Source organism: Peromyscus californicus, unplaced genomic scaffold (genome assembly GCF_007827085.1).
Source record: "Peromyscus californicus insignis strain IS unplaced genomic scaffold, ASM782708v3 Scaffold_7__1_contigs__length_154581171, whole genome shotgun sequence".
Taxonomy (NCBI): domain Eukaryota; kingdom Metazoa; phylum Chordata; class Mammalia; order Rodentia; family Cricetidae; genus Peromyscus; species Peromyscus californicus.
The window spans coordinates 2,935,488-2,959,916 of record NW_026294595.1 but is presented as its reverse complement, the minus strand read 5'-3'; the positions used below and the strand labels follow the sequence as shown (position 1 = coordinate 2,959,916).

General features: G+C 42.8%; 2 protein-coding genes and 1 pseudogene across 7 annotated transcripts in view; 1 reads left to right on the top strand and 2 right to left on the bottom strand.

Annotated features, from left to right (window-relative positions):
- Positions 1-839: 839 nt before the first annotated feature.
- Positions 840-20,844, bottom strand: Rbm18 (RNA binding motif protein 18). Of its 2 annotated transcripts, none has more exons than XM_052725776.1 (6): positions 20,729-20,844; positions 17,832-17,960; positions 10,637-10,763; positions 6,936-7,022; positions 5,245-5,330; positions 840-2,729 (listed from the first exon to the last, which is right to left on the bottom strand). In XM_052725776.1, exons 2-6 carry the CDS (start codon positions 17,942-17,944, stop codon positions 2,570-2,572), a joined length of 573 nt encoding a protein of 190 aa, XP_052581736.1. In that variant the 5' UTR covers positions 17,945-17,960; positions 20,729-20,844; the 3' UTR covers positions 840-2,569. The 2 variants fall into 2 exon arrangements, with proteins under 2 accessions (XP_052581736.1, XP_052581737.1); XM_052725777.1 differs by having other exon boundaries at positions 17,832-17,950; positions 20,729-20,843.
- The window catches only part of Mrrf (mitochondrial ribosome recycling factor), a 99,324-nt gene continuing 95,734 nt past the window's right edge, over positions 20,840-24,429 (top strand). For all 5 annotated transcript variants that reach the window (XR_008215352.1, XR_008215353.1, XM_052725774.1 and 2 more), the window contains exon 1: positions 20,840-20,952. The gene's annotated coding sequence lies outside the window, so the exon portion shown is untranslated. The remainder of the gene's footprint in view (positions 20,953-24,429) is intronic.
- LOC128102567 (ubiquitin-40S ribosomal protein S27a-like) lies at positions 21,570-21,961 on the bottom strand (annotated as a pseudogene).

Below are 24,429 nucleotides of genomic sequence, written 5' to 3'. Positions count from 1 at the left end.
TTTATACACTAGTATTAAAAACCAGAGGTGAATGTATGGATTTGGAAATAAACTGCTCATCTTCATAAACAGGGTTGTAGAATGCTTGGCTTTACCTATTCACAAGGCACTCTGGGAAGCCTCTCCTCAGGTGATCCTTTCCCTAAGAACAGAAAGCTATCAGGTCAGGGTAATGCTGTACACCTGATGAGACATGAGCTGAGACCTTGACACTTCACACCTCCCACCTCAGGATTTCCATCAAACAAGTCAAAACTACAAGCGAGACTGGTTCTGACAAAACAGCAAACCAGAGAATAATTTCAAACTACAGACAACCTCTCCCCCAGCCCTGCCCAAGACAGGGTTTCCCTATGTAAAAGCCCTGGCTGTCCTGGAACTCGCTCTGTAGCCCAGGCTGGCCTCAAACTCAAGAGATCCACCTGCCTCTGCCTCCCAAGTGCTGGGATTAAAGGTCTGTGCCACCACCGCCTGGCCCAGATAACCTCTTAGCTGTCAGGTTAACACTTGTATTAGAAGCCTTTCATCAGACCCCTTTCAGCACATTTACAATGTACACATTCATTCTTTTAAGGAACATTATATGATACATGCAGGGACTTCAATCTCCCATTTTCCTTCCAGACAATCACCTGTGCCCTGAGACCACCTGGCCCCCTTCTTCATCTCTAATGGCAGAGTGAGGCAGGCAAAAGGGTGAATCGACTGGGCCCACGGGACCTTCTGGAGAGAAGGCACTTGAAAGTAGCATATCACCTGAATCTGCTGGCCAATTTGAGTGGAACCAGCCTACCAGAGAGCTGTGATCCGGTACATGGATGAAGGATGATACAACCACATAGATACCGTCTTGTGTTTATTCACATAGAGGGGTAAGAATTGGTACAAATCATAGACATCGTTTAAATACAAATAAATAGTTCTAGTTTCCAAAGAAACAACTCTAGATAATCCTAAGTATTTTCTAGGTTCCTATTAAAAATAGAAGGCTATTGGCGTCAAGTTCTACCCCACCACAACCCTTTGAGAACTTAAGGATGAAACGGTGAATTCTATACTCTAAGAAGTCACCAGACAAATGGGGGCCAGTGTTCCCACTTCCCTGAATGAGCTCCTAAGTGGAAGGAGAGTTTCTTGCATCATAGATACACACAACTAATAAATTCAGGAAGTATTCAATATCTAAAGATAGCTAAAAAGACCGGCCTTGGGAAAAGTGGTAAGAATTCCTCCGAAGCAGTTCTGTCGACTCTAAAACCTCAGAGGTCGAGTCAAGTGTCTTAACCTCAGGGAGACTTGAGTTTCTATACTCCAAGTTATCATGGGTGGCACCTGTGGTGAGTGACAGTGATTTGCCCAGCGGAGAATGGTGCTGCTAATGAAACAGTCTGTCAGGTCTGGCACCAAAATGATCAACACTGAGCTGAAGAAACACATACCAAAGGCTGTCTGCCTACGTTTGTTTCTATACCATCATATTCAGTATGTCCAAAGACAAAGCTATCTGGGGAGAAGCATGCTGTCAGAGCAAGACTTATTTTTAAGCTGTGCCATGTTCCAAAACGACAGAACACATGTGGTTGTTATGTCTTGGTGCCCGAGCACTGGCGGCACTGCCCTCCTTAGCTGTACAAGGTCACTCAGCCACTTTTCACACCCCACAGAACTGCTGGAAAATAGTGGTGGAGAGTGACCAATGAAGTAAACTTTAGGTTCTCAGAGAAATGTTCTTTTCTACCTAGATTGATCAGGATATGATGCTAACTGGAACAACTTCATGCTATAAAACAGTCTCTTGGAGCGAGGGTATTAAAATCCAGGTTAGTAATAACATTTGGTATTTCAGAAGGCAAGGTTATTCAGATTTAAAACCATGATTGCCAAATAATAAAAGCTGGATTTCCAAATAGAATACTGCTGTGATATAAAATGCTAAATTTGATTCTACACTTTGTTGACATAAACAATTTTAAGACATATACCATGTTTTCCTAATTGAGATTTGGAAATAATAAGCATAATTCTTAAACAGATCGCTACAATATTCACTCAAGGGATCAGTTGCTTTTTGCCAAGAATTCTCTTTTTAGTCCAACTGAAGGATTTCCACAGTAAATTCTCAAACAGTTCTAAAAATGACTGAAAATGTCTCTCACTTCCCACCCTCACTCTTATTTTTTGTTTATGCTGAAAAGATGTGTATACATAAAAGTGCTCAGAGTTTTTGGTGGATGTTAATAAATTAGTTTCCTGATTTAAATAACAACTTCGCATGCTTGTTTTTATCTCTGGCACATTGTGTTTTTGGAGTTACAAATCCAAACAAAGCAGCCAACTAGAGCAGCTCAGTGTTCAAATCACAGTTTGGACACATTCCTATTTATTCTGGATGATGCTCAGTTCCACACATAGTTCAGAGAAGACACATCCATATGAATACCAAACACGTTATGTTAGCAGCCCTAACATGTGGCTGTGTTGTTGGCAGTACCATTCACATCTACAAAGACAAAGGAGAAGGATTTCAAACATGGAGACCATTTGCTTTCGATGCTCTGGTAATCCATCATCATCTTCGAGACTTCCAGGCTGTTCTAGAGTAAGGAGTAGTCCTTTTCTTATCTGGTGGTTTAAAGTAGGAATAAACAGGTGCTGCCGGGTACTCGGCGTCAGGATTCTCTGCCATCATTTTCAGCTTCGCTTCAATGGCTTTGATCTTTGCAGTGACACTGGACAAAGGACAGCAGAGGATCAGAACGTGCCTGGGGACATTCAGAAAACCCTCCCGTTTCCCCTTCTTACACTGATGTGTATTAGGGAAGCCATACAATATGAAACTATAAACATGAACCAAGAAAAGTCAAGTCTGACAATCAGTTACGTTTTTTATAACCTAAGCCTAGGCACAGTTTCGCGTACTTCACATGGCCTTATATAGTTAGTCTTCAGACAGACACCAGGTGGCATCTCCGTGCCTGTCAGAAAGTAGACAAAGATAGATTGACAATGACGTCAGAATGTAGGTTATAGTTTTTATTTTGCAAACGTTAAATGGCTAGCAAGTGAGAGTTGAGATCTGGATACAAACTGGCTCAAACCCCATGTTATTAACTAATACACTAACTACCATACCTTTTCAACCACCGAGCAGTATCAGAAAAATAATTCTAGAAATCCTATCAAGTCTCTTTGTCTGTCTGTCTGTCTGTCTCTCTTTTAATTTATGTGTATGGATGTTTTGCCTGCAGATATGTCTGTGTCTGGTGCTCCCAGAGTCTAGAAGATCCCCTACAACTGGAGTTACAGGTGGCTGTGAGCCACCATGTTGGTGCTGGGAATTGAACCCAGGTCCTCTGGAAGAACAGCCAGTACTCTTAACCTCTGAGCCATCTCTCCAGCCCCAAGTTTCTTTTTATTAACCAATATGATACAGTGAGCCAGACACCCACCATCCTCTGGACTTTACCGCTTTGAATCCTTCTAACAACAAGAGGGGTTCCCCTCAGGATTTTATGGGATAAGTGTACCCGAGAGTCACAAGGCTAACAAACTGCGGAGCTAGGACTCCACCTGCCTTTTTGTCAAAAAGCCTTTGCTTTTTCCTCTGCATCAGAGAGGGAGCTGCATAGCTCTGCAGACACACAAAGGATGACGTGAGGGGATGCTGCACGAGCTGAGAGGCATTTAAGTCTGACTAGGGACACTGCAATCGCTGGAGTAAAATGCAAAGCACTCAGGCAGCAACGTGCTGCCTGGCAGATTCCTCATTTTTCATTCTTGGTGCTGTCAATGGTCTATAGCTAGTGAGACAAATTTGTAAGGAGTGTCTACAAGGTCTTCTAGAGATTCTCAAAGGGCATACAGTGGTTGAACATTCTCATAGGCAACAAATTAAAAAATCAAGTCAGCAAGAAAAGAACAAATGTGTGAAGAGACAAACCCTTTCCCTGTATACAGCTGTTCAAACATCGCATGGATCCCACAAATATGTGCCATATTTGCATTAGTAGAAGAGCCCTATATTGCAATAAAATCCTAATGTATTAACACCCCAGGCTACCTGATAAACAGCCGCAAGTACAGAGTCTGAGAAGTTAAAGCCATGTTCACTGTAACATGGAGACCATCAAGCATAAATCCAGAGATCAATACAGCAGAACTATAAAAATCTCCATGGAGATCAGATTTTATGGGGATGATGCCATATGGATATGAGCTCTCAATGACACCCAAAATATTATGTTTGTTTCCTATGTAATTAATTTCAATTTCAAGACCATCTCTTCCTCTTGCAGTTCAGTGAGATGCTTTTAAGTCTGTGGGGTTCAGGGCACACCGCATATAAGGACACGTTTCCTTCTGGGTTCTGTCCAAACAGGTATCACAAATTTTATAACCTTACTATAGACTGAGTGTAATTGTTGATTTCTGATCCACGGCTGTCGCTTCGAATACCTTCTTCCTGTTTCCTGATAGGCTTTAACTCTGACTCTGTTACTTACTACCAGCACAGTTTCAGGCATGGTATTTTACTTTTCTAAGCTTTTTATGGCATTAAAGGATATATGCTAAATAAAGGATATAATAAAGTACTTCTAAGTTCTTACTTATAGAAAGTTCAATAGACCCTGGGTATTGTTACTGTTATTGTTAATATTTTCCCCTAAGCTACAGTGCAAAAGAAGAAACAACAAAACCCCCAAATCGCCCCTCACCCCCCCAAAAAATTGCTTCTGCTCAACCACCCACTGAATGTCCCTTTTCTACTCAACTCTTAGTGCTCCTGTTCTGAATTATCTCCAAAGAAGCCACTGACAATTCATACAAACTGGAACAAAACTACTATAGTTGCTGCACGGGTACACAGAATTAAATGTCTGCAAACATAAGGGAAGCCATAACCAGGGAGGAATTAGTACATGATGGAAACGCCAGAGACTGAGGTCTTGTAAGAATGCGTGTTTTCAGGGTAAGGGCTGTGTCTGATGTATCTCTGTATCCCCAGCTCAAGGCGTGGTATGTGACAATTAAACCTGTTCTTTTTTAAGGGAATGAATTCTAAAAATGGTGGTACATGATCATGGTGGGGGCGGGTGGGAAAAAGAGGAACTATATACTGAACACATCTCCCAACAACAAACCAGAGATTCTATTCTAGAATAAGAGTGACCGTGCTGTAAATGAAGGCATGGAAGAAAGACATGGTTGACCTATTGAATGACAGTCCTATAGACGCCACCTTACCTGAGGTTAGATTGAGTAGGTTCAGTGCTTGAGGATGGCTCAAGGCTGATGGGAAGGATTTTATCATTCTTGTTATGATCATATCTCTGAAAGCGAGAAAAAGGGTAAATTATTTCACCTGGATAGAAAGTATTCCCGACTGTAGTGCATGGTTAAAACATGCCAACCCTACCCAGATTATCTCAGCATATTTCCAGTCTTAAGCCTGTATTAATTTAATATCATAAAAAATCATCATAGTTTTGGCCTAAAGCAGTTTAGAAAGAGACGTTGAGAAAAAGCTTTTGTCTAGTTGTTAGTCTTCATCACTGGGAGAAGAAGAATTTCCCAGCTAAGACTTCACTGTTCAAATTTCAGGATGGTACAAATGCACAGCAGGGCTACCCTCTTACATTCTTAAACTGCCATAGATTGCCTCTTACAATATTTGTTTTATTCAAAACACTTTAAAATTCTGGTAGATTTTGCAAAGTACCAAGCATAACATTCAACTCTTAATAGGCCTGAGTGGGGAAGAGAAGTAGTAACAGTATTCAGTGGCAGATACAGAAAACATTACATAGTAAAGGAGTTTAATTTGATGTAAGATAATTACACATTTGTTGTGAAAAGTAAGTGTGGTATTAAGGAGCAATCAGGAGCCTTTGGTCAAAAAGGAACCATGAGGTAGAGATTTCACATGAGAGACAGGATGAAGAGTGATTTCTCCTGCTTGCCTTTTCAATGAGATGCAGGATGAGAAAACACCAGCCAGTCTGGCAAATGAGACTTGATTTTATTCTGAGTAAAAGCACTTGGAAATTCTGTCTTAGACACTAAGTGTGCCCCATCATGACCTGAGATGCTCACAGGCCTCACAGTTTTATGATCTGCTTTTCAGCAGAGACTCTCCATTCGAGTCCTTATGGGAAGTGGGCAGCATGCTTCAGGACCTATGTTCATCTAGATAAGAGCAGAGGCTCCAGCTCTGGCAGCTGCAAAGCTGTCTGCAGGCAGGTCTGCCCAGATCCACTGCACTGGGAGTCGTCTCCTGGGACTGCTCTAGGCCACACACTTCACTACCTCTGTGCCAGCTGGAGCAGAGTAACTTTTTCAGAAAAAGAAAACAAACAAACAAACAAAACCAGCCGCAGCTTTTCTAGTACTTTTCCTCAAGAGATGAACTATAAAATGGACAGGGCAGTATGCCATTTTTCAGGGCCTGGAGACATCCCACAAACCCACACTATAGTAACTCTCCAGACCTCTGGAAGAAAGAGACTGCCATGCTTTATGCACAAGGAGAAACTACTCATTTCTCAAGCATTTAGAACAATAAATACATTCAAACTCTCCTTAGAGATGTGAGACTGGGAAGAGTCTATTAATGTCTACAGCAACTAATTTAAAAAAATAAATAATTTGTTTTCTCTCCAAAGAACAACTCCCATAAAAAAAAAAAAAAAGGCAGAGGTTTGAGTGTACACATCAGCCACAAGTAAAGATCAATCAAGAATGGGATCTGTGGCCATGTGCGGAGAAACAACGAAGGAACCTGCTCCCTCCCTGAGAAGCTTTTCAAAAGAAAAATCAGGCCAGACAGCAGCAGGAAAGTGAAGAGTCTGGGATCAAATGGAGAGGCGGCAGCTTTCCCCAGAGACTGGGCTAGGATGAGGCAGGATGCTGTCTGTCTGTCTGTCCCCCTGACTTACCTTGACTTGAGCGTGAGCCCATCGTACCGCCAGCTTCTTGGACAGCGCCAGCTTGCCGTTGAGACACTGGATGGCTTGTTCTGCTTCCTGTCCAAGAGAGGGACAGTAGTGAGTCAGAAAATCAAGTACTTATTAGTTATCTGTATTCTCGTCGGGCCTTAGGAGGTTGCAGTGGCTGGGTTTCTAACCAAATTGCTTTTGGTACTTGGGAAATGACTTATAATTTCAAATGGCAAAACAACAGCATCTGAATTTTTAAAAATTGAAACAAAGTTTCAAATCCTGTGTCATTTGTTGGCATTTGTCAGCTGTAAAATACAGTCACTACTCGTCCCACGGGGTAGTGTGAGCACTCGCAAACAGGGGAGCAGCTTCCCGGTGTTAGCTGACAGCAATGCCCCATCAGGTCTATCTTTCTACACACAAGCTCTAGCCAGCGTAGAACAGACTACATCAAGGAACTGTGTTCCCTTCAGAGGCTCTGGAGTCACATCCTGGACTACAGCTTCACAGATATGGGTGTGAAAGAAATCAGTCTGGAAAAGCAGGAGCTAGTCCCAAGAGACTGAGCAACGTTCCTATGTGAGGCAATCTATACACCTAGTTTTCAGAGGACAAACTCCCCTGACCCTTCCCTGATCAGATATAACAGTAACAAGGTTAAAAAGAATTCCTAAAGCTGCATAAAGTCACTGTATATACTCCTAGCAAACCTGGCCATGCTTCCTCATCCTGACAAACGTTTTTTGCCCCTCAGGTATCCATGAGGCATCCAACTAAGGGTAACCCACCTCTAGTAGGGGTGAAGGGACCCTTAAGGAAGACCTAATGGCAAGATGCATCTGAGACTGAGGAGTAGCCAAACTGGCATCCCCAATGAGTTCCTCTTATCTGCTCTCCACCGTGTATCAGGCATTGGCTGTTCACTTGTCACAGCAATGCTCCACTACAGCAGAGGGCTAGACAGGAGACACACTCTTTGGTTTCACTTGGTAGCTTAGAGTGCCCACAATGCTCTATTAGTTCTCAAGTACCTGCAGCAGTAGAGGCCAACAAGGGATAAGTAGTCCAAAAGAACAATTTCCATCTCTGTGCTTTGTTTCAAGTTCACAAGTTTAATACTAAATGCCAACGGACTGTCATACATATACTTATACATCCTCCTAGCCTCCACCTTTGTAAGAGAGAGCCTCTTCATTTACCCCACTTGTTAGATGAAAACTGAGGCCAAAAGAGACTTGCTTAAAGCTAGTGATAAAAGATACAGGAATACAGAGTATGCTTTATGACCGCTAGTCCAGGGTTTTAAAATGAACATGTGTCCCTAACGTGACCTCTGACTTTTTTTTGTTTTTTGTTTTTTTTTTTTGTTTGTTTGTTTTTGAGACAGGGTTTCTCTGTGTAGCTTTGCGCCTTTCCTGGGACTCACTTGGTAGCCCAGGCTGGCCTCGAACTCACAGAGATCCACCTGGCTCTGCCTCCCGAGTGCTGGGATTAAAGGTGTGCGCCACCACCGCCCGGCCTGTGACCTCTGATTTTAATTGTCGGCAATAATCCTCATCACTCTATCATTGAAGGAAAAACATAAAAATGGTTATCATATGACCATTCTTTAATTGCTTCCAAAAAGGAGTGGACAATTAGAATAATAACATATCATTGTTGTCTATAATATCTTAAAAAATTAGAGGAAATAAAAAATACTCAGACTGGTGAGGACAGATGATGTTTTTTTGGGCAGTCTTAGAACTCCCATACATCACTGTGATAGGCATTCTGGCAACTGCATTTTTTTTTTTAAACTATGTAGTCCAGGCTACCCTCCAACTCTCAATCTTCTCGCTTCAGTCTCCCAAGTGCTAGAATTACAGGCATGTATAACCATGCCCAGCTGTGGCAACAGCATTAAGAAAAATTATGTCATTATGTCTTTTTTTTTTCCTTTTTGAGCTGTGTAGCCTTATCTGTCCTGGAGCTTGATCTGTAGATCAGGCTGGCCTCAAAATCAGAGATCCATCTGCCTGTGCCTGCTCCCAAGTGCTGGGATTAAAGGTGTGCACCACCATGCCTGGCTAAAAATTATGCCTTTTGATGATGCCATTCATTCCATTTCCCTAAATGCAGTGAATGTACATAGTTACAGCTATAAAGATACCCATTCCATAATATTTATACTAGTCAGTTACTGGTGGTGACTCATATAACTAATAACTGGGGATCATGTAACATAAATCCATATAATACTATGCAGTCACCAGAAATTATAATTTTTTCTTGTTTTTTTTTTTTTTTTTTTTTTGAGTCAGAGTTTCACTATGTAGCCATGGCTAGACTGAAACTTACTATATAGACCAGGATGGGTTCAAATTCAGAGATACCCACCTGCACCTGACTTACAGGTGTGTACCATCACACCCAGCATCTGATGATTACTTTTTAATTGCATCCTAAGTCACATGTAAAATGTACAAATTTCATAGCCAGGCAGTGGTGGCACACGCCTTTAATCCCAGCACTCAGGAGGCAGAGGCAGATGGATCTCTGAGGTCAAGGCCAGCCTGGTCTACAAAGTGAGTTCCAGGACAGCCAGAGCTACACAGAGAAACCCTGTCTTGAAAAACAAACAAAACAAAACAAAACAAACAAGTACAAGCTTTAGATACAGATCACTATAGATCAACGTGTGCTATTGGGTAGGGTAGATCAGGGGTACTTAGCTAGCTAGCTAGCATGTACAAGACCTGAGTTCAGCCAGGCATGATGGTGCACAGCTTTAATCCCAGTACTGAAGAGGCAGAGACAGGCACCCTGTGAGTTCCAGAGAGCCAGGGCTACACAAGTGAGGCTGCCTCAGGAAAAAAAAGGAACAGACAGACTGGCCCTGGGTTTAATCTCAACATCACAAAAATCAATAAAACTTGCATGCATTGTTTTTGAGACACTGAGATAAAAATATATAAATTATGTAGGCATATGTGTAATTATGTGTCATCAAAGTGGTGTGCGGGCCCATGCACGTGCACATGTAGTGGTCAGGTCAATGCAGAGTGCCTTCTTCCACCGTTCATACCTTGTTTTTATGGCAGGGCCCCACCCAACCTGTAACTCATGGACTGGTTAGACTGGCTGGCCACTGAGCTCAGGGGGTTTGCCTGTCCCACCTTCTGCACACCCCGTGAAGCACTGGGGTCATAATGTGTGCCACCATGCCTTTATGTGGGTGCTGGGGTTGGAACTCAGTCCCTCCTATGTACCCTTTGGGCCCCTGACTGACTGAACCATCTCCCTATCCCCAGAAGGGTACATGCTTAAAAGATAAAATGGAATCAAGTGTGTGAGTGGCTCCACCAGAAACAGGCCTTAACAGAACTGACCGAAAGAAAAGGAGACTTGGCTGGCCAGCCACTAAAGCATCAAACAAAACAAGGTAGGAAGGGTGTCTATCACATGCTCAATGTGGGCTTCCCAAATCATGTGGCCAGTAGGAACCAGTCACCTTATAGCTTGAGCCCAGGGAGAGGAAGCTTGTGCAAGCTGCACTACTGAAGTCACTGGTGGAAGGGATGTATCCTTTAGGGGTCAGTGTGAGGCACACAGAGAATAACCAGACATGACTCCTGCCCATGAGGTCTGGTGGTCAAGAGATATAAAAATGATTATGACAGAGTGCAAATGAAGAGGGGGAGAGGGAGCTCAATTACCTGCTTAGTTTCAAAGTTAACAAAACAGTACCCTCGGGGCTGGCCCTCCAAAGCACCCGACTTGTGGAAGAGGAAGTCAAATTGCTTCACTTTGCCAAACTTCTGGAGGAGCTTGAGGAGGTGGTATCTGTGAAGACAGAAGAGCCCATGAGTCCACTCCTGGAATGCTGCTGGCTGCTCAGCCTCAAAGGTGAGATAAAAGAGGGAGATAATTCACCTCAGGCAAAAAAAAAAATCTCTGGCTACTGCCCTATGCTTTCCTGCAAACTGCTTTATTATTTTATTTGGGAAACAGGATTGTTTGCCTCCACTTGGAATGGGAACTAGAACTGTCATGGCTATGTGCCTGTCCAACACAAAATACCAAACAAAAAACCACACCTAACAAACAGCTGTCTGCCCACAAGCACTGTTTGTTTTCCTTTTGGAGAAAAGCTCAAAAATAGTGTCGACTTATTTATTTTTTAAATTTCTTGGCAATGATTTAGCATTTGTGAGTATCTGTAACTTCATCAGAAACACACACACACACACACACACACACACACACACACACACAAACATACGCTAAATCTACCCTGCATTAAAAATAAACAAAGTTGCAAAACCATCCATATTCACACAAACAAAAACCAGCCCTAAAGCACCTCTCTGTTAGACTTCGTAGTGACTCTGCTGAACCCAAACACAGCTAGTGGCACTTCCACAAGGCTTTAGACGTGACTGGAAATTAGGACAACGTGGAAGTCAAATGTGACTGAGGCTGGTCTCACCATGCAGGTGATACTGGCCAGCTCTGTGAATCAGCCCACCTCATCTGGGTATGGTCAATAAAAGAGTCAAGGAAGGAATTTATTCCCAGGAGAGGTTCACCACACTATCCCTTGCCATCCTGCTTGCTCCTTTCTTGTATTCCCCACTCCTACAACTCACTTGGCTTCTATAAGACTTTCGAGTTGTTCAAACAGATGTGGCCTTAGCAGGTTGCTGTGGCCAACCTCCATTCTGACTTCCTGTCATCCAATGTAAGGGTGAGACAAACCAACAGCTCTCCCATTTCCTTTTCCTCTGGCCTTCCTCCTGGCACCCTCTAAGCTATTCAAATGGAGTCAAGGCTTTCTCTAAACAATGCTGTCCCCTTGATACTAAAAAGGTATCAGCCCACATGCTAAATCGGTTACTACTCGGAATTCTACCCCACAGGGAGCCAGTCAAGTCCTTGTGGGCACATTTATATTCCTGCTGTTTGCTAGGAGAAACTCACCAAGATTTTATTCTTGAGCAAGATCTCCTTTGGGAAGCAGAGATAGGAAATACGTCACACACTGCACTAAATCTGACACTAATGTGCATCAATAAGCAAGTCCTTATAGTTACTCAGGTGTCTGATACCATTGTAGAAAGACACAATACAGGTCTAGTACTGGGATAGGAGGAAAGGCTCCCAAGCCCCATTGAGGATAGTAATCTGGTCCTTGGACTGGTTTTGAAAAGGAAAAGAACCACAACTCTGTACTTAATTACTATCTCCCATCAGGAGACCTCAATCACCCAATGAGAATGCAGCACTCCCTGGGGGGGGGGAGCTGGGAGACATTTCTAGTACAAACCTCTGTTCTTGATTATCTGAACAGGCTACAGCAAGGCTGAGTCTCCCCCACAGGCTTTAATTCATAGCCACACCTGCTCTTATTACACCCGTTCAAACCTTCATACCACGTCAATGCCATAGAATGGTGGGTCAAACCCATTTAAAACAAAACAAAACTTCAGGCTACTATGGCATAGCTATCTTTTCATTAGCTTCGTTCTACTAAATAGCAGGAAGGTAACGCGATTGGCATTTCCTAGGAAATGAATTTTCATTTACTCAGGAAAAAAATGCCAACAGATTATTCATTGTAAAGCTAACAAACACATGCTGCTTGAGAAGTGTGACCTTAGGATTCCAGGAACATCTGCTTAGGTCTGTGTCTTTCAACTTCTCTAGGATTTCTTTTCTTGTTTGATAATTTCTTGAAATTATCGGAACACGGAAACAAAAGGAATGAAATGTTTACTACTTTGCTTCCTGGAGATGGGGACTGCAGGCTGATAGTGAAAAAAGCCTGAAGGCTCTTGCTTTCACATCTGCAAGTACTTTTATCTGCTGCTGGGGTATGGGAGCTCAGCCCTCATCAGCGGCTCGCTTCCCTTAATGAAACGTGCACCCTGCTGCCTTCAGGAGACAGAATTAGTATACGCGTCCCCCCCACACTTCTGTAACCCAATCAGCGCTTTCTTCTTCTAGTGAGTCATTAAAATGACCTTCTGGCCTGGTGGCACAGAAGCAATCACATGTACAAATGCTAAAACAAATACCTACTAGGTGCTGAGGACCAATGAGGCATCAGGACCTCTAGACGAATAAAGGTGCCTTCCAGGCCCTCAATGCTGGTTAGAGGAGAGCAACGTATACACAACTATGAGCAGTGTACATTTACAATATAGAGCACCTATGTTCATGTGTACACACACACACACACACACACACACACACACACACACAAAGGGAAGAGTAGGAAAGCTTGAGAAAAGGGGACATCTGTATGCAGCATCAGTGTGAGTGAACACTGTGCAATGAGAAAGGTCAAGTTTGACCTATTGGAAGAGAGTAGAGAGTAGGGACAGGCCATGAAAGATGTGTATTCAGGGAATTTGATTTGATGTTATAGGAAGCAGAGAGCCAAAGAAATGACCTTTAGGTTCTTTGTCTTTTTTTAGTATGTAAAGTTTTTAGAGAAAATGTTCTTTATAAGTCTATAAAAATTACTCTGAAAAAAAAAAATTACTCTGAAGAGAATCTTTTTGTCTTGTGCCACACACCTTACTATATGTTTTCTTGTCTCAGATTTAAGTAAGCAAACAGCAAATGCCATTTCATGAAGGGAGAATATGAAGTGGCAGACACCCTGCTGTCACAGGCTCGTGCATCTGCTTCCAGCGAGTCCTGGTTTATCCAGTCAGCACCAGAAGGACACTTGCATCTGGTTGGTTTGCCACCTCTTGGCTTTTAAGTTTACTCAATGTGTGGCAAACTGACTTCTTCCCCACAAACTACACCATGGTCAGTGGAGATTTGAGTTTACACTCCCCAGGCAAGACCTCTGGGGCAAGCCATGGGTCTGAGCCCCAGCATTACAAACAAAAGTAGAAGAACACCCTTCAGAATCATCTTTACTCCACTCTTCTTCAATTCCTGTTTCTCACATCGCAGACTCACCTAGCAATCTCCAAGTACACTATCCCCACCCACGTGGCAGCAGGAACAGGGAGTATCTCCTGACGAACCTGCCTCTTCAGTCTCGCCCTTCCAATTCACCTTGCACGTATGTAGTCAAGTCCCTCAACAAAACCTTCCTGTCTTGGTATCAGGTTCTTGTTAATATCCAGTGACTTTATTCTACAGGAAATTCAACTTGTCTGAATACAATGTAAAGAGCCCATTTCCACCTGACAGTATTCTACCTATCCAACTGCCTCTTCATTACCAGTAGGACTCATTCTTGCCTTAAACTAAAAAGTCCTTTTGGATCTGCTTATATTGAATCAACTTCCTTGCCCCAACTGACACACTTTTATTCATTATTTCCCCTCTGCTTAGAAGGCACTATGAAAATTTCTATTGGTTCTCTCTCACACTTTCATACAATGCAAAGGTTACTTACTTATTTACAGAGCACATTTAATACCCGAAAAAGAAAGCCAGTACTAAGTACAGCATGGCAAATCAACATGTGAGGATACTAACTTTTCGGCTTCCCTGCTGCAAGGACTGGTGCTATTTAGAGGTACTGTTATAAGCTTGCTGTCTGGGTCTCACAGCAATTTATAAGTTTCCACATGTCTGAATTCAAAACAGGATGCTTTAGGTCACAATTATTCAGTTACTCTATCAGACTATCTGAGCAAAGGTACACTGAATTAGGGTGGAGGAAACAAGAGCCATCATCCTTTACTTTGTCAACTGAGCCAACCCATGTCACTTTCCTTTTCCTATACAGAAGGGCAAATCTGTTCCCCTCACCCAAGCTGTTATGAGGTGAAATAGGAGGACGTCACACAGTATTAGAGTCAGAAGAAACATTTCTGCTATTTAGTTGAACATTCTCACTTTACAGAAACATGAGGTACAGTGAAGCTGAGGAATTAGAACACAGTGGAAGTAACATGCACTTAGGCTTGAATGCCTGCCTCTGTAAAAACAAGTGCCCATCACTCCAAGTCTCCAGCATCTCCCTAGTCACATGAATGCTTCTGGCATACACACAGGCCTAAAACACTCTATGTTCACAAAAGCTATCTTACAATATAGCAATATTTGGGAGTGATTATTTTTTTAATTATTCACGTATTCACCATATCTAACCCCAAGAAGAGCAGGATCCAAGAGTTATGTATCTGAATCACATGAGCATGAAGAGCATATTTTTGAGACCAGACTGTCACATTCTTGAAAGGAGAGACTGATGGATGTCCTGTATAGCTTAAGAAGAATTCCTTTTAATTAACCAAAAAATACAGATATACACAGAGCAACTAGAACTAATCACAAAATAAATGTGGGTAAATTAAAGACAGAATGCATTGTTCAAATGTTGTTTAAAAAACTACCATTGAGGCTGGAGAGATGGCCCAGTGGTTAAAGCATGGGATGCTCTTCTAGAGGACCTGGATTCCATTCCCAGCATTCACATGGTGGCTCACAGCTATTTCCAACTCCAGCTCCTCCAGGGGATGTCATGCTCTCTTCTGGTCTCTGCAGGTACCAGGCATACACGTGGTGCACCATACATAAATGCAGCTAAATACCCATATGTATAAAATAGTAAGAACAAAAAAGCATCCCCTACCACTTTATTAAGATACCTCTGTAACTATTCCTGATAGTAAATATATGCTTTTTTCCTAAGAAGAAGTAAGAGAGCATTTAAGGAGAGACACTCAAATCAACTTCTGGAAGAGATTAGGAAAGAAGTGTTAAGGAGCTGGGATACAGTCACAGGAAAGAGAATTAAGGGTCTGGTGAAGAGGAAATAGCAGGAAGTGGCAGCAGTTTTTTGGTTGGGTAAGCTTAATTAGGGAAACTGGAAGACATTCTGCAAACTCCCCTTGTGAGTCATTAGAAGGTTAGAGATTTGCATTCACAAGTACCATGTGTTCATATTCCTTCAATGCTGGGGAGCGACTGTACGTTAATTATTTAACTAGGTTCACTATTTTCTATCCTTTGAGAAGCAGGATCTAAAAGTTCATGCATTTGAGCAACTTGAAGGAAATAATGTCTCCATAAGACTCATGAAATTTAGCAAAGCTACACAAAGCTGTCAAGTGAACCACAAGCTTTGATTGACAGCTATGTTTCTGAAAATTCTGTAACAAATCAGTTTAATACAAATCATTCCAAAGTGAGGAAGTCATAGAAGGAAAACAGAGAAAATGGTTTTGGCAATATAGAAATGGGGATACTACAGGTAGAGCACAACACGTCTAGCCAGCAGGGCCCTGACCTACACTTGGCATTTAATGTTTGCCTTTGACTGAAATATCAATGGGAAAGTCTTACTCCAATGTTCCTGTCAGGAATACATTCATACACTTACTATGCCATAAACCCAGGGGCAGGTGCCCTCGTGAACCCTGATGGACAGCAGGACACAATCAGGACAGAAATCTCATTACCTGAACTACAGCCAACACAACCAGCACTGTGTCCACACTTCAGATCTCCATTCAAACAAGGAGAGGTGGGAGTGGAAACCCTCTGGGGAGCACCCCTGAGAGCCTGGGTTTTAGATGATGGAAAAATTGAGATGAACAGACATTAATTAAGAGCCTGTGCTGGTTCACACATCCATCCTCACAGTCATAGAGAGGATGCTAAATACATTCCACATTCCAGAGTTCCCACGACCACAGCAACATGACATGCAGACAACATAGCTTTACTATCTCTGCAACTTATATGGCTACCCAATGACATCTGCACTTACCTGATTTGAGCTTTCAAAGGTTTAGAAGCTAAACTTGGTGTTGTGACGTAAAATCACATCTCTTCTTCTCTTTCCTAATCCCATCCTTAAACACACCTCATCTCATCCCAGACTCAGAAAAGCAGGTTCCCTCTCTTCTTATTCTGTGTTTAGCCCCACTCTAGGAGGAGTAATTCCAAGACTGCTCATTTATTCCATGCTTGCTTTAAGTACTGATTCCATGTAGGTCAGTCTTCTTACCCTTTGCTACTCTGCCGCCAACCAATCCTTCCCCCCTCAAAACAAGTGGTAGAAATAAAAACCTATTAATTCTCTGCCAAGATATTCCTTTTCACTATAATGGCTCTGATGGGAAGAGTGGCAGTCAAGATTATTGTATCCAATTGGTAATGTGATCTTGGGCAAAGTAATTCTGTCTCTCAGACCCTCATTTCCTTTACTATAGGGAAAGAGAGATGGATAGTATCAGAGTCATCTCAACCCATGGAGCTTGCCTAGGGATTGCCCAAAGAAGAGTGGCAGGTGATAAAAGGCTTCGAGTGCCTCTTTTCCCTCCTTGGTTAAAGCAGCCCTGAAGTCATATTTTACACACGGCTTCTTTCAGATTTACCAGAGGGCTTCGCTTGTTTAAGCTGCTCGGCATGGTGCTGGGCACACTACAGGCACTCCGCTCATTTAATGAATGAATGAACAGCAAAGGGACTAGGGTGATCGCTAAGATCTCTTCCCACTCTCACTTTCTATGGTTCTGTGGCTACTTATAGCAGTCAGTCGCATGGGGCCCAAATGCCTATTTGTAAAGATCCCAAGACTTCTTTGTGTTCCTCCATTCTGGGAGATAAAATATGCCTTAGGTTGGCTCTAGAACAATTCCTCATAACCACTGGGTACAGAGTCAAACAGTTGGCAAAGAGTTCTATTCTTTGCTGAGTAGGAAGGAAGAGGCTTACGACTGAAGGAAATCCAAAGCTGTGTCCTTATAGCTGTGGAGTGCAAATATATGAAGAATGGGAACAGGCTAAAAAGAGCATCATGTCCCCATCAAAGAAAAACTGAAACCAAATGAAGGGGTCGAGATGCACAGCAATGCTCTGGAAGTCTCCTGAGCATCCAAAGCAGACACTGCACCTCTGCACACAATCAACTAAGTGATCTGCACTTACTCCGTGATTTTGGGGTCCAGGTTGCCAATCCATAATCGGTGTCCTTCCTGTAGAGAGCCCTCTGAAAGGATGGATGCGTTCTCCAGGGGAAGGGTTTTGGTTTCTGCTTCCATCAATCTCTACGAAATACTAAAGGCAATGTGAGCATTGAGGCAGGAGAGTGGAATAATCTTGTGTGAACATGAGACTTCACATGCAATTTATCCAAGGAAGGTATGCTCTCTGGGGAGTCCTTCAAAGGCCTGTTGTTCCCAACTGGCCTTGGACCAGTTCCCTTGGGACAGTCCTTCTGGCAGTCAGAGCTGCCATTTAGGATAAGGAGGTATGGTTGTATGGAGGGTCTTGAACTTCCTGAGGCAGGAGGCCAAAGGCTCTATCACCACATGGTACACCAGAAAAAAAAAAGGAAAGCCACCAAGAAGATAGTCTTGAATGTTGAGGGAATGGGGCGGGGAGTGGGGGGTAGGGGTGGGGGTGGGGGAGAGAACAGCTTAGGCTCCTGTTCTTCTTGGAGCAATTCAGCAAAGGGAGAAGGTGGCACAAGAGATGTGAGCACAAACACTGGAGTTAGAGCTGGATTTGAAAGCAGGTTGTGTGACTTACTTAATTATCTGAACTTTACAGGTCTCAATTTCATCAAATATAAAATTAGAAGCAATAGTTCTTATTTTATAGAGTTGTTGTGAAGATTACATACATTAAAAAAATTACCAAACCACATGTTTAACAACAGTTAATAGTCAATATACATTAGCTATTGACCACCAAGTTTACTGTTTTGGTAGAAACAAGAAGGGAATCTCCTTAGTTATTACAGTTCATCATCTGCTTCCTTAGTGTAACTTGCGGCAAGTCACTTAACTACTCTTAAGTCCTTTTGTGAGGACAGTATCTCATAAAGGAATGTAGTTCTGCCAAGTTATACCACTAAGGCTTTTAGGACCACGATTCTTAGAAGTATTCAAGACCAATAATTCTTACTCGTCTTAATTCCCAAAGTATCTCATCTCACAGAGTAGGAGAATGACAGCTGTGGCAGAGCAGTGATGGAAAGAACAGAGAGCCTGGTGTGAGAAGACCTGAATGTTCCACTCCGCTGAAGTGATTTTTCTCGGTACCTCAGTTTCCTCTTCTTATCTATTTACTCTATTATGGGGGGACATGTGCATATCATTTAGCACAGGTAGAGGTCAGAAGACAGTTTTCAGGAGCTGGTTCTCTCCTTCCACTCTCGCTTCGGCCATCTTGCTGGCCCAGTTTCTTCATGTTTTAATATAAACTTTGAGGGGCTGGAGGGATGGCTCAGCAGTTAAGAGCACATGTTGCTCTTGCAGAGGACCGAGGGGTTCAGTTCCCAGCACCCACTTGGTGGCTCACAGCCATCTCTCACTTGAGTTCCAGGAGATGAGATGCCCTCTTCTGACTTCTGCAATCACTGCATACATGTGGTGCACATACACAGATGGCAGGCAAAAGACTCGTGCACATAGAGTAAATAAACCTAAAAAATTCATAAAGATAAACCTTCCTTTGCTTATTAAGGTTGCTGAGAAGAAGTGAGTTGATAGATAAAAAATAAAATTTTGCCGGGCGGTGGTGGCGCACACCTTTAATCCCAGCACTCGGGAGGCAGAGCCAGGTGGATCTCTGTGAGTTCGAGGCCAGCCTGGGCTACCAAGTGAGTCCCAGGAAAGGCGCAAAGCTACACAGAGAAACCCTGTCTCGAAAAACCGAAAAAAAAAATAAAATTTTAATATATCTATACTATGATAAAGGAAAGATAAAGGGACAAGGAAGATAGCAGGCCATGCGAGACTTCAGACCTCCCTGCTAGAAAAACAAAAACCAAAACCCCACGTGTCTTCTATATCAAGAGGTGACTCAGAGCTCAGCCCTGTAGGAAATAGTTCCCACCCTCAGAATGCTTATATTTGAAAGTAGAGCAGAACTAAATTTTAAAATAAGTGAAAGTAATTAATGACAGATACTGTTTACAACGAGAAGGATCAAGTGACTTGGGGTTGGACTACTTTAGACTGATAGAGTTGGATTTGAGTGCTATAACTTCTGATGGTCTCAGGTCTAAAAGGTACAGTAACACCAAAAGATACTTTAAAAATGCCAAAGATGCAATGTTCCAATCGGAAGAATACAAGGCACTCGACTAGAGAGATCTGTATTCAAAACTGACTTTCCCAATTACTGTGCCTTTTGTAAGTAACAGTATCACCCTTATGTGTCTTCCTCACATTCTGTCTTTGCCACTTTTCCCCCTTCCATATAAAATGAATAAAATGTATTATTTACTTTTTGCCCATGTCTCTAAAATAATAAAAGATCCTATAGCGCAGGGACTCGCCTGGCTTGATCATGGTTCAATGCTCAGCAGGTAGTGCACTGCCTGGCTCAGAGTTGGTACTATTTTCTGAGAGAATGAATGAAACAAAGTCATTATCTTCTTTCCAAAGACGGGGACAATTATTCCTATATCACGTGGCTATTTTAAATAAGAAAATAAATATACATGGGAAAGCTCACCACGTGGATTTTTGAAAAACAGTGAAGTCTAATAAGGTAGTATGCAACTATCAAATCTTTTGGGGTTTGCAATGACGACAACTCCCTGGAGTAACAGTTCATAAAATGCCTTTCTAGATCCCTCCCAGCTGAGCTGTATCAACTCTAGAAACCAGGAGGGGACTGGGGTCGCTTATTTCTAAACGCTAACAGCGGGGTCAGGCCAGGAACCAGGGTTTCCCGATTCGCGGCTGCGAAAGGTCACTAATGGGATTGTTATTTCCGGGCCAGGAGCAGGACAATCCGGGGCGGGGCCTAGAAGCCTGCGGCGAGGGCAGTCTCCGCCATGGTCCCGCCACCAGGTTGGCGCTGGTACTCACCTGCCAGCCTCGGAGCTGTGCCCTCAGCTCATGCCCTGAAACCAGCTTCCGACGCCCGGGTCCGAGCGAGGGACGTGAGGATACTTCAGGCGAAAGACCGGTCGCCGCCCGGCCGCCCGTGACGCGCTACGTCTGCGCCGCCGCGCCGCCCCGTGACGTCATGACGCCCGCACCGCCGCCTCTTCTGTCGCGCGTGTTTCTCTCTATAATCCGGGCTATAGCTGGTGAGTGGCCTCCAGGGGTCCCAAGGCGCGGGCGGGGTCCAGCTGACACTGACACTTTTTCAAGGACCTCGAAGGGACCTCGTGGGGCTAGGCTACCGCCCGTGACCGGTTCAGCAGAGTTCGGCTCGACTTGAGGCCAGGGGCGGGACTTCTGGTCCCTACTCTCTCGGGGGGGGGGGGGGGGGGGCGGGCTCGTGTCACTCACTCCGCATTTAGAGCCTTGCCAGGGAACTCGGTAAATAGTTCCTGATATTTAGGACGTCACCTGACAGGAATATTGCCTCTTCCGAACAGCCCTACGCGCAGAGGTATAATTATTCCCAGTGATGAAGCTCTATCCTTACTAGGGTTTCACGGCTCCCAAGTGGTGGAGTTTAAATGCCACCCAGGCCTGAATCGAACGCCTGGGCTTTTAAAATCGTCACTCTGCCGTCCTGTGGGCAAACAGTTGTCATTTCGATGGTGCTTCAACATTTCCACTACTCTGGCACATTTTACAGATGAGATTGAGATTGCATACTTAGGAAGTGCTAGAAGCAGGACTCTTGCCTAGGCCGTCTCAAAGTTTGGTGCTCTTTCTTTTTTCCCATTCTTGTCTTTTTATTAACTCATACACACTACTTGTCTTCTGGTTTGGTGAGGCAGTAAGTCAGACACTTGCCACAGTAATGTCTTTCAAAGTGGCTAGCCATGAAAACTCCAGCACCACATTCATCAGAAGGACACTTGAAGTTGACTGATTTTGCCATTTTCGTCTATCTTATAGTACTCCAGCACAGCCAACTTGACCTTTCTCTATGCTTATTCTTCTTGGGATAATCCTTTTGAATTTTGTAGTCAGACAAAGTACAGCCATCTTCCAGCTGCTTACCAGCAGGATCGACCTTTGCTCATCAGGAGGAATCCCCTCCTTACCCTGATTCTTGGCCTTTACATTTTCTATAGTGTGTGAGGGTTCATCCTGGAGCGGGATGGCCTTCCCCGTAAGGGAAGGAAATGCACATTCCATTGCATTTCCCAGAATTTTGGAGAATTTGTAGTTGGAAAGCTGGAAACGTCATCTGATTCCTTCAGTTAATAGCTGAGGAAGGAAAACCAAGCTAGGAGAAATGATTTGCTCCGGTGCACGTCCTTGGTAGAGCTGAGATACATGCTTTTTGAATGGGAGTGGTTGTGAATCCAAAAGATACACGTGATGGGGATTGATAAAGTGGGGATATTGGAGTCTAGGCCTTCTAGTCTTTAGGTGAAGTCTTTTGTCCACTTGTTAAATTTTATCATTCCTCTTTGGCTTGTGCCAAGGACATTTGAATGCTGTATTGAGTCAGATATTACAAATACCTTTCTTTACGTGATACTGAATTTGAAAAGGAGCACACCATATTCCAAACAAAGAACTGGAAAAGCAGTGGTAATGGAGGCAGTGTTGAGAAGCAGATCCCAGGACCTGCCATCAGAAGTGTAGATTCCAACTCTGATGTGGGCATTTTGACATTGGACAAGGATTTAATCTTTCTAGAAGTCTATTACCATACTTACACATCTGTACGATGTCTGTGTTCTTGTACTATCCTAAATACAGGATACAGTAGTGAACAAGTAGATTAGTCTACTAGAATAGTTTATGGAGTGCCAACAGCCATGTGGAGATACTTAGACAAGGATCGAACAATTACACAAATATTTACTTTTATTGTTAAAAACTAAGTGCTGTGATGAAGTATTGGGTATGAAAACTGGATTTCAGGAAATTTGACATAGTTGGGAGAAGTGGCCATTGACCCTGTGCTCTGACAGATGCTTAAGATGAAATCTAAAGAAAAACAATGGCAGAGAGACAAGGGGAGACCATTCCAAGCATATTTAATGATTTTAAAAAATGTTTTATTGTTCTGGGTAGGTGGAGGATGGTAGGGTGGTACACGCCTTTAATCCCAGTACTTGGGAGGCAGAGGCAGGTGGATCTCTGTGAGTTCAAGGACAACCTGGTCTACAGATACAGTTCCAGAACAGCAAGGGCTGTTACACAGAGAAACCTTGTCTTGAAAAACAAAACAAAGCAAAACAACAACAACAACAACAAAAATGTATGTCTCTGGGTGTTTTGCTTACATGCATATATGTGCCTAGTGCTTGTGGAGGCCAGAAGAGGGTGTTGAATTTCCTAGGACTGGAGTTATATAGATGGTTGTGAGCCACCATGTGGGTGCTGAGAATCAAACCCAGATCCTCTGTTAAAACAGCCAGTGTTCTTAACCTCTGAGCCATCTCTCCAGCCCCCTTAATAGCATATTTGAAAACTCAGCAATGGGAGAAGCTCATGAGGAAATGGAAGATCAGTTTATTTTGTAAAATGTGTGTGGTAATCAAATACAATAAAATGGGAAAAGTATTTTATACACAAGGTGGTGTTCAAACATATTAGAAATGTATGTTGTGTATCAATACACAGCTGATTGGAAGGGGTTACTGGGACAGTGGACAAGCTAGGATATAGGTTCATAAGTGTATGAAACTCTTAAAGAGTAAACAAAAAATGTTATTAAAATATTAGTTATCTGGGGGCTGGAGAGATGGCTCAGTGGTTAAGAGCACTGGCTGTTCTTCCAGAAGACCTGGGTTCAATTCCCAGCACCCACATGGCAGCTCACAACTGTCTGTCAAGGGGATCTGGCACCCTCACGCAGACATACATGCAGGTAAAACTTCAAGGCACATAAGATAAAATAAAACATAAAATAAAAATAAATAAGTTATAATTAAAAATATTAGTTATTTAAAGTGAAAAAAGATGTGGTGGAAGTTGTTGCTGAGGAAGACTAACCTATTCAAGGTCACACATGTAGTAAGTAGGGAAACATTCTATTGTGAGTAAATTAATGTTATTGGAACATACTTAAACTCTCATAAGTTTCTTCTTCACTTTTAATGCTTCATATACTGACCTGAGAGTTCATGTTCCTAAGGCTAGAGACCTAACAGATTGGTTTATTGAACTTCCACTGTGAAATTCCCTGGCTTCTGTGCAATTGAAATGTATGCCTCAAGCATTCCAGCAATGTGGTGTATTTATAGAATTGTCTTCCGGTTCACATGTGTTGGGCCTGCTTTTTTGGTGCTGAATTTTCTATCAAAGGTTGTTTATTTCTAACCCATTTTAGTTTCCTGTTGCTTTGTGGATTGGTATTATGACCCACAACAGGAACTGCAGGAAACCTGTCACACACACTGCAGCCAGATTGAGACCCTGTCAATTAAAAAAAAACCCAAACTGCACATTATTATACAGCCATATTTGGATATAAATGTGAGTAGGTAGAAACTTAGATTTAGAAATGTCAACTCAAACTGTTTTGTGAACAGTTTTTAAATTGTATTGGACTATTAGTTCCATATTCTTGGGCAGTGTCTTAATCTCTCTGGGCCTCAGTTTCAATATCTACAAAGTAGGGACTATAATGCTTTATCTGCGGCATT

Bases quoted from the DNA above. Each gene is read 5' to 3' on its own strand.
- Rbm18 (XM_052725776.1), bottom strand. From the start codon at position 17,944: ATGGAAGCAGAAACCAAAACCCTTCCCCTGGAGAACGCATCCATCCTT. The intron at 7,023-10,636 runs GTAATTGAGCTC...TCTCTTGGACAG, and splicing joins TTAACTTTGAAACTAAGCAG to GAAGCAGAACAAGCCATCCA. The intron at 2,730-5,244 runs GTAAGGTGGCGT...TCCTTTGTCCAG, and splicing joins CCTACTCAATCTAACCTCAG to TGTCACTGCAAAGATCAAAG.